The sequence below is a fragment of the Macaca fascicularis genome, chromosome 1, assembly GCF_037993035.2.
Source record: "Macaca fascicularis isolate 582-1 chromosome 1, T2T-MFA8v1.1".
Lineage (NCBI taxonomy): Eukaryota > Metazoa > Chordata > Mammalia > Primates > Cercopithecidae > Macaca > Macaca fascicularis.
In genome coordinates, this window is record NC_088375.1 from 174,880,905 (window position 1) to 174,896,775 (window position 15,871).

At 39.1% G+C, this 15,871-nt stretch overlaps 1 protein-coding gene and 1 long non-coding RNA gene across 3 annotated transcripts in view; one reads left to right on the forward strand and one right to left on the reverse strand.

Annotated features, from left to right (window-relative positions):
- The window catches only part of HOOK1 (hook microtubule tethering protein 1), a 69,439-nt gene extending 60,482 nt beyond the window's left edge, over positions 1–8,957 (reverse strand). For both annotated transcript variants that reach the window (XR_012419523.1, XM_005543223.5), the window contains exons 1-2: positions 8,631–8,957; positions 1,555–1,640 (exon numbers count right to left, since the gene is read on the reverse strand). Coding sequence is in view for 1 of the 2 variants with exons in the window: in XM_005543223.5 (XP_005543280.1) it covers positions 1,555–1,640; positions 8,631–8,693 (149 nt within the window). In the remaining variant the exon portion in view is untranslated. The remainder of the gene's footprint in view (positions 1–1,554; positions 1,641–8,630) is intronic.
- The window catches only part of LOC135965225 (uncharacterized), a 42,403-nt gene continuing 34,985 nt past the window's right edge, over positions 8,454–15,871 (forward strand). Inside the window, exon 1 of the long non-coding RNA XR_010578151.2 lies at positions 8,454–9,048. This is a non-coding gene — a long non-coding RNA (uncharacterized lncRNA). The remainder of the gene's footprint in view (positions 9,049–15,871) is intronic.

Genomic DNA, 15,871 nt, shown 5'->3' on the forward strand with positions numbered 1-15,871 from the left:
GAAGAAATAAAGAAAAAGCAGAGAGAGGGAAGATCAGCATTAACAGCAAAATCCAACAGATCGTGGAAAAATTAGCTAAAATGTATTGACTCTACTCTAAACATCAGGTCTAGTGCTAGAGTATGGGAGGTCAAACAGCTATATGCGTCACATCATGGCCAAAACAGGTTTCTTTTGATTGTATCCTGGCGTTAAGCTACTAATGCCCACCAAAACATATAGAAAGGACAACTCTGAATGAGACTGTTGAAATGAGTGATGCATACCAGCCTTATATTCATACCAACCACAATGTTGCTGCATCTACACCAATATTCACAACACAGCATGATGAGAAGAAGGCAAGGCATAAATTCTAGTGACAAAAAACAATGATGACTATCTCAAATCATCAAAAAAGGACTATGTCCAGAATGCTTGGCTCTGATGAATTAAATCATTTCAAAATCAACTCAAATATAAATAAATAAAACATTTAAGAAATATTTTTAAGACAGAATGGGAGTAAGAATATTTTAGAATAACTGTCACCTCCTCAGAAGTTAACATGTTAGTTAAGTTTGTCTTTTAAAGTATTAATCATAAATTAACCATTAAATCAGTCTAGTCACAAGAGATCATTTTGAAGATTCTAAATAAGTAGGATTTTTATATCATTTTAATTGTTTTTCTAAGACAGGCATAGAATTTTTGCGAACCCATCTAAAGGGTTTTCAATGTAAATCACAGCAAATCTTTACAAGATGATGGTGACAAATAATCTGACTATAAAACAGTGAAGCAGAGATAGGATTCCAGTCTCAAAGTAAGCTAATATAAAGTTGTTATAATTATTAATTAATAAATTGTGAGTGCAGAATTGGCCTTGTTCGTCCTACTTAGGGTACAGCTCGTATTATAGACTGTAACCCTAACCCTTACACAATATTGGCAAATATTAGGGGAAAATGGATTTAGAATCTTTTGATATTATATGATTACATAAAATGAGTCTAGCCTAAACACAACCACTTTATTAATAAATTTTTCCAGTATCTGTGACTTCAGATTTCATTCATTCCTCATTTCATTATTGGTGAACTCATAAATTACTACTATTAATTCAGAAAAACATTTTAAAATTTAATACTTTAACATTTTTTCCAAATCCAATATTTTATGCTCCAATTATTTCTAAGATAATAATCTCCATGCAAGGATACCTTCAAATGACAACCAAAGAAAACACCATAAGCAATTATATCATTAACTTGTTTCTTTTATAGTTTTAAAATAGTGTGAACATGCTCATAACAAGTTTAAAATAAATTAACTTGAATAAATAAGAATCCTGATCACATATTCGGTTAAAATGTATCTCTATGAACAAGTCAGGAATAATGGGGTGGTAAACTTTTTGTTCACTAGCTACAAGAATGCCTTGGTGCCATATACCTGAATATGTTACTGGGTAAGATAAAGTTGCAATAACCTTTGGAAGTTAAGTCCAAGTTTTCTTCCTTGTTATTTATTGGGTTTACAATGCTTTTCAGGGAGAGTCTGACCACTACTCACATTTGATGAAGAACTTGTGCCATGGCAACTCCACTAGTCAGCTGTTTGACATCTTGACAAGGTGAGGCAGTATTGAATGTCTGCAGCTAAAATGACATAAAGCAAATGATCTTACTGCCTCTTTATACCTACAAGGTAGCATTATAAAATACAAATATAAATTGAAAACAGATTTAAAAAAACCAAACATGGTCCTGTTTTGTTTAAATGTAGACCCAGACAAATAAATGGAACTATGCTAATATGTCTCTATGGCTGTGTAACTTTATAAAAAATAAACTAAACATTTCACAAAATCACGCCTAAGACATTAAAACACATTGATGCCATGCATAAGTAATACATAATTTGGAATAATACAAAGCCAGGTGTATAGCTCTAGTCTTGTGTTTTGTCTATATTTAGCAGAACATCAGAAAAAGAACTTAAAGATAACCCAATATTTGCAACTTAAATTTTCACTTATACCATTTGATACAAAAACAAAGGCTAGAAATGTCAAATCTAAAGCTACTTACGGTTTATCCATGAGCTCTGAAATAAGACAGGACTTCTACTTCCTATCTAAAAATTGGCCTTACATCTTGAAGAATTAAGGTCTATCTACCATGTAAAATTGTTTCTATCTAATTTGGCTTTAGGTATACTAACTTTTCACATATATCTGTTAAATATTCGTGTATACATTGAAGAGAAGTGGAATAATAATCTCTTTTTACAATAAACAAATATGAGATAGAAAAAATTTTAGAAAGCAAATTACATCAGAGCTAAAATGGATCATACACTTTCTAGAAATGTAATCTCAACCTATAAAGATCTTAAATTAAATATACTATGATTGTCTTTTTCCACACATACTCACCCACTTTACTGTTAGCTAATAATTTCTTAGTTTACCATTTAACTATCTTAATCCAATAAAATTCTTTCCCACTATAATTCACTCTTAATGGTTCTGTGTATTTTGAGATTTGGCAAATGGAGATTCAGACATCCATTATCTAACACAACACAGATGAATGATACCAGCAAACTAAACCTAGCCAGTTACTTTCAAAGCACACAGAGTCACTTTACTAAGTTCCTACTCTATGTGAGACACTGTGGTATATGACGGGGCTACAAAGGAAAATCACCAGGTTTCTACCCTTAAAGCTTCAGTCAAAAGTTAAGGAGAGGAGTAAAAGACATAAATCATTTCTAGACAATATGGTAAGTCCCATGATTACAGTCTGCACAAAATGTTCTGCAAAAAATGGGTGTCAACTAATTTAATTAGGGTTTGTATTTAGGAAAGACTTCTTGGAGATGATTACTGAATGGAAAGTCTAGATGGAAGAGTAGCACATTTTCCTTTCTTTTTTTTTTTTTTTTTTGTTTTGTTTTGTTTTTTGTTTTTTGTTTTTTTGAGGCAGAGTTTCACTCTTGTTGCCTAGGCTGGAGTGCAGCTGCAAGATCTCGGCTCACCGCAACCTCCGCCTCCCGGGTTCAAGCGATTCTCCTGCTCAGCCTCCCGAGTAGCTGGGATTACAGACATGCGACGTCACGCCTGGCTAATTTTTTGTATTTTTAGTAGAGACAGGGTTTCACCATGTTAGCCAGGATGGTCTCAATATCCTGACCTCATGATCCACTCGCCTCGGCCTCCCAATGTGCTGGAATTACAGGTGTGAGCCACCACACCCGGCCAAGAGTAGCATATTTTCTAAGTAAAGAAAATAAATTTTCTAAGTAAAGAAAGGAAAAAAAGCTTCAGGAAATAGGAATATGAAAAAAGTACAGATACATGAGAAAATATATTATTTTTAGGGAACATGCAGTTCAGTATCACTGGATGTGCAGTGCAAAGAAGGCTGGGGAAGGGGTGACAACAAACAGGGTTAAAGAGACAGGACTCCAAAGGGCCGTGACAAGAAGCTTGGACTTATTTTAAAGTTAATGCCATTATCTACATAATGGGAAACAGTAGGGTAGTTTCTACCTCACAAGATAGTTCGGGAATTAAATGAAACAGCAAATACACCTATATCAGGGCCTGGCATGTGGCATGAGCTCAACAGCTGTTAGCACATTAGCTATGAGTCAGGGTTTCTCCAAGTATAGGGTTTAGAAACAATATGTATCAGAATTTCTAGACATATTAAACAAGAAAATCCCCAACTGATTCTTAAACACATCAATTTTGGAGAACCATTGCTCTGAGTGATGAAAAATCACTGAAAAGTAATAAGGAAGAGTGACATTCTTTAGTATATTTTGGAGAGCAGCATAGTGACACAGAGTAACTTTATGCTTGAGTCAGGATGACCAGTTAGAAGGTTCCTGCAATGGCTCTGATGAGAAAAATACATAGCGTAGAGGGAATCAGCATAATGTTGACTGAGAGGACATGATGAACTAATGGAATATTTAAAATATAAAACAAGGTTTTTGCAACTGGGTGGATGTACAGGGAAGATAAACTCCAAGAATTAGGGCATCCTTAAAAGGAAAATAAACTGTAACTTCCACTTTTCAGCCCTTCCAACTTACACATTAATTTTTAATGTGTAACTTAGAGTTACTTATTTAACTTTTTACAAAATTGACAGAATTCATGATTTTAAAAGGACAATTTCAGTGAAGAATACTAGGCAAAATAAGAGGTACACATGCTAAGGGACTACCTCCATGACCACTATGTGTTCAGATTAAAATCAATTTCCCCTCCTTACTGCCATGAACATTGGAGTGTCTCTGAGAAGTTCTTAAAATAGCTGTAAAATAAATTAGAAAACAGAATGTAATTTCATTTGGCTCAATTGAAAGGCTTACAACCAAGAACAGTGAATAAATTAAAAAGTTCAGTGGGGAGGCTGGGCGCAGTGACTCACGCCTGTAATCCCAGCACTTTGGGAGGCCGAGGCCGGTGGATCACTTGAGGTCAAGAGATCAACAGCAGCCTGGCCAACATGATGAAATCCTGTCTCTACTAAAAATACAAAAATTAGTCAGGTGTGGTGGCACATGCCTGTAATACCAGCTACTAGGGAGCCTGAGACAGGAGAATCCCTTGAACCTGGGAGGTGGAGGTTGCAGTGAGCTGAGATCATGCCACTGCACTACGGCCTAGGCAACGGAGTGAGACTCTGTCTCAAAAAAAAAAAGATTACTGGGGAGAGTGAGGTCAAAGCAGACAGACAAAAGAAAATGTATTCTTTCTAACTAAAGTCTTTTTAGTGAGTGACCTGAAAGGACAGCCAGGGTTTCCACAGGTGTCTATCACTAAACACAGTGTTCTGGCAGATAACTACCTTACCTTCTTCTACATTTCTAAATAAAACAAGTAATCAGAAATGTGGAAATGCTGTTCCTAAACTACTTTAATGTAAATGTCACAGAAATCAAGGAAAATGGGATTTTCACAACTGACAACCAACAGAAACTCAATCTTGGATCAAATTTATTTTCATATTCTCCTCCTCCAGCTCCTCATTACAAAAAGACAACCATTGCTTTGAGTTTTAAGATCTTCATAAAAATAATTGAACTTTTAATAATTTCTAAATTTGGGCATATATTATTACTCTTTCAATCATCTGCCTATCAAAGAATGCAAGAACCAAGAAAAAGATTTAAAAATATTTGGTCCAACCTTCTAATTTTATTGGTGAAAGTAAAGTCCAAAGATATTAAACAAATTTCCCATGTCACAGAACCAAGTAGCAGAATTAAATTTATCTTGATACAAACATTTCTTCAAACTCTCATACATGTCCTCCAACATGTAAATGATGTCCACATTTACCCTTTTGTCCTGAATTTTCTGCTAAGTAGCAGTACGACATTTCTAAGAATCAATTATTTTAAGAAGGTGAGTTCCAAATCATAAAATGCAATTTTTAAAAAATTGCCACAAGAGGCATTCCTTCACATAACCAACTTTTCTTGATGACTTCTCTAATCGGTTGACGTTGGCTCCATTCCTCCTCTTAGTACTGAAAGAAGAGTTATTCCCAACTGTCTTATCTCCATGATTTGGCCCCATCATAACTTTTTTTCATCTTCTATCTCTGGGTCAGGGTTATCATGACAAATGTGTATGTTCCACTATCTCCCTTTAATCTATAGCCAAAGGAGACCATTTGTTTTACTACTAGTGTCTCTTCCTTGTGTCTGGAGAACAAATTTCCACTGATTTCTACTTGATGAAATCCAACAGTCCTCTATGACCCAGTTAAAAATTCACTCCCAAGTATTTATAAAAAACTAAGCTATATCATACTTAATGGTGAAACACTACTCTCTGAGGTCAGAACTAAGGCAACGATATTTACTATCACCATTTTGATTTAGTGTCTTATTGGCAATAGTTGTCAGTGTTCTCCTAGGGACAGAGCAGAAAATAGGTCATGTAAGAGCTCTGATCCCAAAAGCCAACTGGATTACTTTAGAAAGTACTGTGTTATAGATAAGAAAGAAAGAGGTTAACAGGTTACAGTGGGATAAGGGTTGGAGACAAATAGGTCACTACTTTAGAAATGATTGTAACAGAGTCCCTGAAAAGCAACATCTGACCCAAGATCCGAATAATGGAAGCAGCCAACCACTGGAAGAACTAGAAAGAAAATATTCTAGGTAGAGGGAAAAAAATCCCGGCTGCATTAAAACAGCTTAGCTTCTTCAACAAATAGAAAGTCAATGCAGCATGATGGGCTTGAAGAAGTGTTGCTTGAGGTGAGTTTGGAGAAAGATTCGTAGGTGAGGTAAGATCAACAGTGCGGTTGCTGGCAAAGGCAAAAAAATTAGTTAGTTTTTTAAAAAAGACAGTAAACTTCACTGGAAATCATCTAAAGAGGTAAAGAAAAGGCAACAGACTAGATAACCAGAGACTAAGACAATTTCACAAAGGAACCATCAAGTAAGAAAATGGTAATATAACACTTACTGGATTTAGCAAACTGGTAATGAAGTGAAAGTCTTAGAGGAAAGAAATTCAAGTGTAGTGGGTTGAAGACTGAGTGAGGCATAAAGGGTGAGTATAAAACAACTCAAATTTTACTGTGAAGAAAAGGGGAAATACGGTGTGACTTTAACATGGACTAGGGCTCTTCTCTGTTTAAAAAGGTTAATATTTCAGCAAGTTTATATGTAGAGAGAAAGAAGCCAATGGAGAGAAAGTAGCTGTAAATACAGAAAGGGAACAAACGATACAATAACGTTTTAGAAGAGATGGAAGGGATGGAACCTAAAGCCAGAGCCAAGGATAAGGAGGTGGTAATTTGCCAGAGAGGAAGAAGAGTTGGGGGCTCAGGTAGAATACCGATAAAGGTTTGCTAAGAGGCATGTGAGAGAAACTGTCTGGTTATTCTTAAGTATGGGCAATGCTATGAGAAAAGGTGCATTTGGCAGTAACAGCATTAGTAGAGGCAACAGTTTGGACGGTCATTCAATTTTCTCCACAGTGCTCAGCAGCCCAAGAGAGGACTGAAGCAAATGACCAATTTTACTCTGTTATCCGTGATTTCTTATCATTTGGTTGATATTTTTGCAGCTTTTACGGAATTTTACCTTCCACTGTAATTACACACGGCTCTGGCTACCACTCCGGTCCTCCCCAGTGCCTACCTCAACACTAGAAGTCAATAAATTCTGGTTAAAAGAGTGGATACGGTGACATAATATTTTAAAATATTACAACACGAAAGAAAATCCTGTGCTTCTCCACCACCTCACATGTAAGTCAATGACATCACAAAGACTAAGCTTAACACTTCAGTCAATAGAGGTTTACAACAATGTAACAGATTCGGATACACCCTTTAATTAGTCTCTTTTAACAAAATAAATCATTAAAAGTAATGTTGCCTTGTTTCATGAGTCTTAAATACAGCACTTCCACCCGAATACCTATTTCAAATGAAAATTCAGCTGAACAGTTAGCTAACTGATTTTAACTCATGAACCCTAAATATTTGCATTCCACTATAAGCAAAAGTTATTTACTTTCAAAGCGTAAAAGTTGCTTTAAATTATGGCTATTTCCGATAGACTTCACACACTTCCATAAACCTGGATTTCTCATTCTTTGGAATTAGATGCATTAGATCACTAGGGAATCTCAACTGATTACAGCCTCCTGATCCAGTCTGTTTACATTCCATTCTACAAACACTTCCCTCACACAACTAAACAACTGGTTTGGGATGAGCATCATCAACAGCACCTTGTGGCCCATCAAACACCATCCTTGCTCAATATGGGTTAGGAACCACACCTGAATGCCAGCACTGATATCTAAGTAACTCTAAGAGGTGGGATGTCATTTTGCTGACTGGAATATTGAACCATCTGGGGACAGATACACCTGTCTAGACCCAACACAAATTAACAAAAATCCTAAACATAGATAAATCCTAAAGAAAAAATGTGAACTCATTTTCTTTAAAGAAAATGCTGTCCATTTGGAGGAGGAGAGGGCCAGCGAGAAAAGGGAAAACGACCCCCGACTCCCCACACATCTTTCTCTCCATACGGGAAATACAAACATCTCTTTGAAGCGGCTTCTACAAAATCGGATGTTCTAGAGTCCTGAAGGAGCACTGGTCCGGGAACTAAAACAGCCAGCCACCTGCTGTCCACCTGTGTCCAGGTAGAGCAAGGTGGTTTGAGGATGCAGGGTCAGGTTTCAGAAAGGGTCTTCACGCCCAAGCGGACGAAGGCAAGACAGTCAGCGATCCAGAAAGCCCAGGGCTCAGGGCGCTGTACAGGGGGAGAAAATGGGGCAGCGGGGGGCGCTTGGTTCATACCCCAGCTGTTAGGGACACCAGGCAGGTCGAATCCTCTGGCTGAGACCAGAGCCTCCACCGTTACGCTCCTACAGCTTCCCTTACCCCCGCCCCCGGACACCAACCCGCGCCCACACACCTGCCCAGCGACTCGCAGGTGGCACTCTCTCGGTCAAGGACGACACGAGGTGCCAAAGACAGGGCGCGCCGGGACCCCTGTGCAGGTAGCCCCTGCTCACCTGGGAGAACAGGGCGCCCCAGGCTCTTCGCCTCGACCTCCTCGCCCCCTCGCCTCCTCGCACTCACCCAGATCATGAGGCTGTCGCACAAGGGCAGCTTGGGCTGCGGCGGCGGCTGTGTCTCCTCCATGGCCGGCGCCGCCGTCGACGACGCCGCGGACACCTTCACCTCCCTCCTCCTGGCGCTCCTCCAGGAGCCGGCGTCCACGACCTGCTAGCCCCCAGGAAAGCTCGGTACCAGGCCCGACCCGCGCAGCTCACGCGCGAAACCTCGCGCTGCCGACGTGTCCGGCGTCACCCCCTCCTCACCCGCCCCCGCCTCGCTCCAGCGTTCACCCCCTCCCCTGCCTGGGCTCCGGCCGCGCTGCCAAGCACCTGAGCCCCGCCTCCTCCCACCCCTCCCCTCCTCCCACCCGTCCTGCCCACTCCCGCACACCTCCCCCCGCCGCCCTGAGTGACCTGGCCGCGCACCAGTCACAGAGACGGTAGGTACCCGGGAGGGCTGGCGGGGCGGGGCGGGGGCGGGAAGAACCGGGATAGGTTGCGCAGGAGGGATTGCTGATTGGACGTGCCCTCGTGGGCTCTGACCAATCAACGTGAGACAAGCCTGAGCCTTGGTGAGAGGGTGAGAGTGGGTGGGAAGAGGTTTATGACCTGGCAGGTGCAGTGAGGGCGGGGGTGGGAGATTGCGCGCGGGAAGCGAGCGCGCGTGCGCGATGGGGATTGGCAAGGCTGAAGCTTACACAGCCCTAGTAGCCAAAGGGGCAGAGGGGCAGCAGGGCACCGGCCAGCCTCAGGCTTCTTCCCTCCTTCTTCGCGGTAGCACGCCGCCTGGCTACACCTGTGGAAGCCCACACTCTGCTTCCACATTGTCTTCAGAAATAGATCATACCAGTTGGACCAGGTGGCTCACGCCTGTAATCCTAGCATTTTGGGAGGCTGAAGCAGGTGAATCACCTGAGGTCAGGAGTTTAAGACCAGCCAGGCCAATATGGCGAAACCCATTCTCTACTAAAAATACAAAAATTAGTTGAGAGTGGTGGCACATGACTGTAATCCCAGCTACTCAGGAGGCTGAGGCAAAAGAATCGCTTGAACCCGGGAGGCACAGGTTGCAGTGAGCCGAGATCACGCCACTGCACTCCAGACTGAACAAAAGAGCAAGACTCTGTGTCAAATAAAATGAAATAAAGAAAGAAATAGACCATACCCATGAATTAAAACTCTTCGAGGAAGGCAGAGCTGATTTCCTCCTAGAACTCATTGGAATGGGATGTTTTCATTTGCACACGTGGCAAATGTGCCACATTTATAAGGAAAATAAAATCCGTCAATGCTCCTTAAATAAGCTCTCACGGGACCATAGACCATGAGCAATTTTATTTTACATGGAGCAAAAGGGAAGACCGTTTTCAAGTAGCAAAATAAACGAAATGTTTTGAAAACATGGAAGGTATCAACGTATCCATTTTCCTTTGGTTGAAAATTTACTTTTTCTGAGAATGTTGCGGGGTGGAGTGGGGCGGGGGAGGTGACCTAAAATTGGAATCTCTCCAAGGTAATGATGGCTTAGGTTATTGAAAAGGGCTAGACTATTCTTAGTGTTGCTGTCACTTCACTCATTCATAAATTTATCAATTCATGCTCTGAGTAAGAAAACAGCTGGCTTTTTTTTATATTGCTGCGTTTTTATATTTAGACACTGAAAGTTTAAAACTGATGGACGACTGCAATTAAAAGCCCCCAAGTGTAAAACAGTCTCATTCTAAAAATACAGTACGTACGTTTTCTATTGACTCCCTTAACATTATTCCAGAACTTTCTTAACGCCTCTGGAGTCACTTTATATGCTGGAACTAGGAATATTGGTAATGTGATTTAATGAAAACTACAAGATTTAGGAATTGAAGACCTGGTCTGCATCTTGACTTTATTCGCCACTGGCTGTTCTCCTATGGCCCCCAACCTCCACATTCCTAAGATCATTGTAATTAAAATGTAAACATACATGGTAAATGTAAATTGTGAACTTTGTAAATATGAGTTACTATAATTATATATACATATGGGAACTTCTCAACATATTTATCACTGAGAGTCACAAGTGACCAAATTACTCAAATAAAATAATTCATGAGAGTAACTGGGGAGCAATTAAGTTAGGCTTCTGTACTTTATAGAGAGTAAACTATCAGGGAAGGAAAAATTTGGCAATCTTTATCAAGAAACTTTAAAATATCCATATTATTTAAACCCATTATTCCAATTTATTTTGCATCAGTCATACATCCTATTGAAATCATCAGAAGTGCATTTGGAGGCTTTGAACAATGATATGTATGGCAATGCTATGTATTGATCAATTGTATAATCGATTGATACAATGCCCAATAAGCAAGAAATGCTAAATATTTTACAGCAGATTCAGTGCTTTGGAGAATATTTGATAATTCAGGAAAGTTATCACAATGTATACTATTAAATAAAATTTAAATGAAAGTATCAGCCGTATGACCTCAATATTATAAATATTATTTATGTATTTCAATATATATACAGGAAGAAGATGAAAGAATAATCATAAAACTGTTATATTTATATACAAATGAAAAATGACTGTTTTTCTAATCTTCCATATTTTCTAGGCTTTCTACAATTAGCTTATATTACTTTATAATCAGAAAAAAATACTTTAGAAGAAATGCCAAATACAACATAAGTTATCATTTCCAACTTTTAAATTGGCATTAATTCTTTAGAAGTTGGCCTCCATGTTTGGGGAGTTGAGTGAAACTAACTCTTCAACCCTAGCTGTGGGATTACAAATTGGTAAAATCTGTCTGAAAAGTTTTTTGACTATATATATATCAAGAGCCTTTAAAATGTTCAAAGTCTGTAAGCCAATAATTTCACTTTCAGAATCTAAGAAAATAATCATATGCCAACAAAGTTGTTGATTGCAGTACTATTTATCAAAGCAAAAAGAAAAGAAACAGCTATTAAATGTCTGAAAGAGAAATGATTAGACACAGTAAGTTATAGTTATACAATGAAATGTATCATAGGCATTAAAATGTTTTAAAATAAGTTTAATTATTCAGGAAAATGCTTATCACATAATGTTTTAAAAAAAGTCATTATGCAATCTCTGCATACGGCATAGATCCCCACATATACATAAATATATGGGCCAGGTGCAATGGCTCAAACCTGTAATGCCGACACTTTGGGAGGCTGAGGTAGTGGGAGGTTAGCTAGAGTCCAGGAGTTTTAGATCAGCCTGGGCAACATAGCAAGACCTTGAATAAATAAATTGATAAATACTTTAAATAAACAAATAAATATAAATATATATTTGTGTGTGGATCCTTATTTGGGTGTGCCTGGATGTGTGTATATATACTGTACACATACACACCCAGAGAGAGAGAAAAAGAAAGAGACTACAGAAAATATACTGAGATGTTGATAGTGATGATGATAGTCTAAGTATTGGAATAATGGGTGAGTTTTACCTTCTTTGTAATTTACAGTGAATTTGAAAATTTCTACCATGATTTTATTGTCACAGAAAAGGAGTAAAGCCTGAAAATGTTTAAAATTATGAATATGGTAGAATCTCAACTGTGAAGAATATATATAGGAATACATGCACACATATACACGTGTGCCCATGCATGTGTGCATGCGTATGCATCCATACAGAGGGACATTGAGAAGAGAGATGGCTAAAATTAAGCCCAGAGTTTAATGTCATGGAGACCTGATATCACTTCTTATTGCCTGGGTGATCTTGAACAAATGACAATTTCATTAAAGCTCAGTTTCAGTCTCTCTAAGCTCGGATAATACTAGTATATTTCTGTGTTTCTGTATTGATTAGGAATTTTTTTGGTGATGAGTGGGAGAAACCAAATCTAGTAGCTTACTTTTTTTATGTTTTTGGAAGAATACAAGAGGGTTCACAGATTCAGAGGAAGAGCTGAGGAACCCAGCATGGGAAAGTGCGTGTCCCAGAATAGCTCATTGGATCTAGATAGCAAAAACTATGGGAGTCTCTTCAGGATACCACCACCTGGATGAGTAGGGTAAAATGGCTGTTCAGTCTTTCTGAGTCATTCTGTTCAAGATTCTAGTTCCAGGGAGAGCATCTGACTGGCCTGTTTTGAGATTTGTGTCTAACCCTTTCCCAGAAGAGGATAGAGCACCTAGACTGGCTGCCCCACATAGGCTGAAGACCCAAAGCAAGATCACAGAGCTGTTGCCCATTGAAAGGAGGAATGATGCCAGCAGACAAAAACAAAACCAATTTTTTCCACACGACCTCAATACGGTTGTTGTGAGGGTCAAATGTATGTAAAATGCTTAATACAAATCCTAGCTTATAGTCATTGCTCAGTACATTTTAGCTATTCTTTACACCACACGTGTGTGCATGTGTGCACTGAAAAGAAAGCTGAAAAAATATTAAAATATTAGTAAACGTATTCATGGTAATTAATTATTATCTTTTTGTATTTTCCAATTTCACCAAAATGGATGAATATTCATTTTTTACTTCAAACAAACTTTTTTGTGTGTGTTAGAGAGAAAGGATCAGAAAGAGATTTTAGGCTCTAAGTTGGTCTGTAAGTAAATAGATAAATGATAAGAGGTGAAAATCCTTAGCTAGGCACTTTAAATAGAACTGTATTAGGCTCTACTTGTAAAGAAGATATCTGTGTCTTACACATACAAGTGATGAAATGAAGAAATGGAGAATTCTAAGGCTTTCCCTGCTGACTTCTAGGTAACCCTGAATGTCTCAGAATGGATATCAGCTAGAAGACTCTGACCTGGACAGACACAGATCTAGACATACAGTTCCTGCAGTCATACTAGTAGAAAGACCACACCAGCAGCAAACAGTGCAATTGGATGTCAGCAGCAAAGCATTCATTCCTGAAGGAAATTGTTGAACCCACACACAGAGAATTCTGACAGCATTGTTTAGGTAAAGCTTCTGCTTCCACAGACCTCCAAACACTTGTCCTGCAAATGTTGAAGGTAGGAAGGAAGGATGAAGGCATAAAAGAAGGGAGGGAAGAAAGAGGGAGAAAGGAAAGAACTACAACATAGGCTTAATCTCAGCAACCAAGACAGAGATAGACAGAACGATATGAGATCCACCATAGGAATTAGTTTGCTTTTCTGGATGATGCCCACAAGAGTGGTCTACAATCAAATATGCAAAGAATTATAGCAAATAGCAAATTCAGGCTACCTCAAGTCAACATCAAAGTCCAGAAGCAGTTGAATGCAGCAGCTGTAACAAGAATCTGGGAGGTACTTTGGAATAATAGTGTCCAGGCCCTGAGGGAGGAGATTTATATGCCCTAGGCAGAGTCATAGAAAGAGAGACAGGAATGAAAACTGATGTTTTACAACACCTCCTTGTTCTTAGACCTGTAACCACAGTGGGCACAAATACCTAAAGTGTATTTGAGCTCCATCAAATACCATGCTAGGCTTTAGGGAAGCAAGACCAATCCTGTTGCGGGAAGTCAGGGACCCCAAATGGAGGGACCAGCTGAAGCCATGGCAGAAGAACATAAATTGTGAAGATTTCATGGACATTTATTAGTTCCCCAAATTAATACTTTTATAATGTCTTACACCTGTCTTTAGTGCAATCTCTGAACATAAATTGTGAAGACTTCATGGACATTTATCACTTCCCCAATCAATACCCTTGTGATTTCCTATGCCTGTCTTTAATCTCTTAATTCCATCATCTTTGTAAGCTGAGGAGGATATATGTCCCCTCAGGACCCTGTGATGATTGCGTTAACTGCACAAATTTATTGTAGAGCATGTGTGTTTGAACAATATGAAATCTGGGCACCTTGAAAAAAGAACAGGATAACAGCAATGTTCAGGAAACAAGAGAGATAACCTTAAACTCTGACTGCTGGTGAACTGAGCCGAGAGGAACAGAGCCATATTTCTCTTCTTTCAAAAGCAAATAGAAGACAGATCACTGAATTCTTTTTCTCAGCAAGGAACATCCCTGAGAAAGAGAATGCGCCCCTGAGGGTAGGCCTCTAAATGGCCCCCTTGGGGGCAACTATCTTTTATGGTCAAAGCCGAAGGGGTGAAATAAGCCCCGTTCTCCTGTAGCTCTCCCAGGCTTATTAGGACGAGGAAATTCCCACCTAATAAATTTTGGTCAGACAGGTTGTCTGCTCTCAAACCCTGTCTCCTGATAAGATGTTATCAATGACAATGCGTGCCCAAACTTCATTAGCAATTTTAATTTTGCCCCCATCTGGTGGTCCCGTGATCTCGCCCTGCCTCCATTTGCTTTGTGATATTTTATTACCTTGTGAAGCATGTTATCTCTGTGACCCACACCCTATTCGTACACTCCCTCCCCTTTTGAAAATTGCTAATAAAAACTTGCTGGTTTTACAGCTTGGGGGCATCACGGAACCTGCCAACATATGATGTCTCCCCCGGCCTCCCAGCTTTAAAATTTCTCTCTTTTGTACTCTTTCCCTTTATTTCTCAGACCAGCCAATGCTTAGGGAAATAGAAAAGAACCCACATTAACTAGCAGGGGCGGGTTCCCCCGATATTCCCAGACATTATGGGTAAGATTTAACTTTCTGTTAATGGAATAACCGTGACCATAATTGACTTGGATCTGCAAGTTTAGGTAATGGGAATGGAAAGATAGGGACAAATACCCTATGGATATTTTTAGCCAGCATTAACTATTAAGGTAGAGACTGGAGAAAGATGATCAAGGATGTGGATTCCTTTCCACTGTGTGTAAAAATGAATACACATTTATTTTTCACACTGGCTTGAAACTGACTCTTGTTATGAAATTAATATTCATTTAGGAACTGTATGAGATACTGAAAATTTTACTTCTAGGGCTTTGGAAGACTTGAGTTACACAGATTTTACATCACTTAATGAAACTGCCTTTTAATGCATTTTAGTTCCAAGAGATGTTATTGCCAACCTGTTGGGCTGCCCAAAGAGAGATTATTCTAAGGATTCAATGGAGAAATTGAAGCCAAGTACAAGTTCAAATTAAGGGAGATGCCATCTCTGTCACTAGAGAACACGCATCCATAGAGTAAGAGATTTTAAAATTGTACCATAAACAGGAAAAAAAAAAAAAAAAAAAGCTTAACTTCAAGGACTTTGGTTATTGCAGCCTATTGTAAATTGGATTTTCCAGGAAGTAGACCCTGAGATGGAGATTAGCATGTTGGAGAGTTATTAAGAAATGCTCTTGGGAATAACAGCTATGAG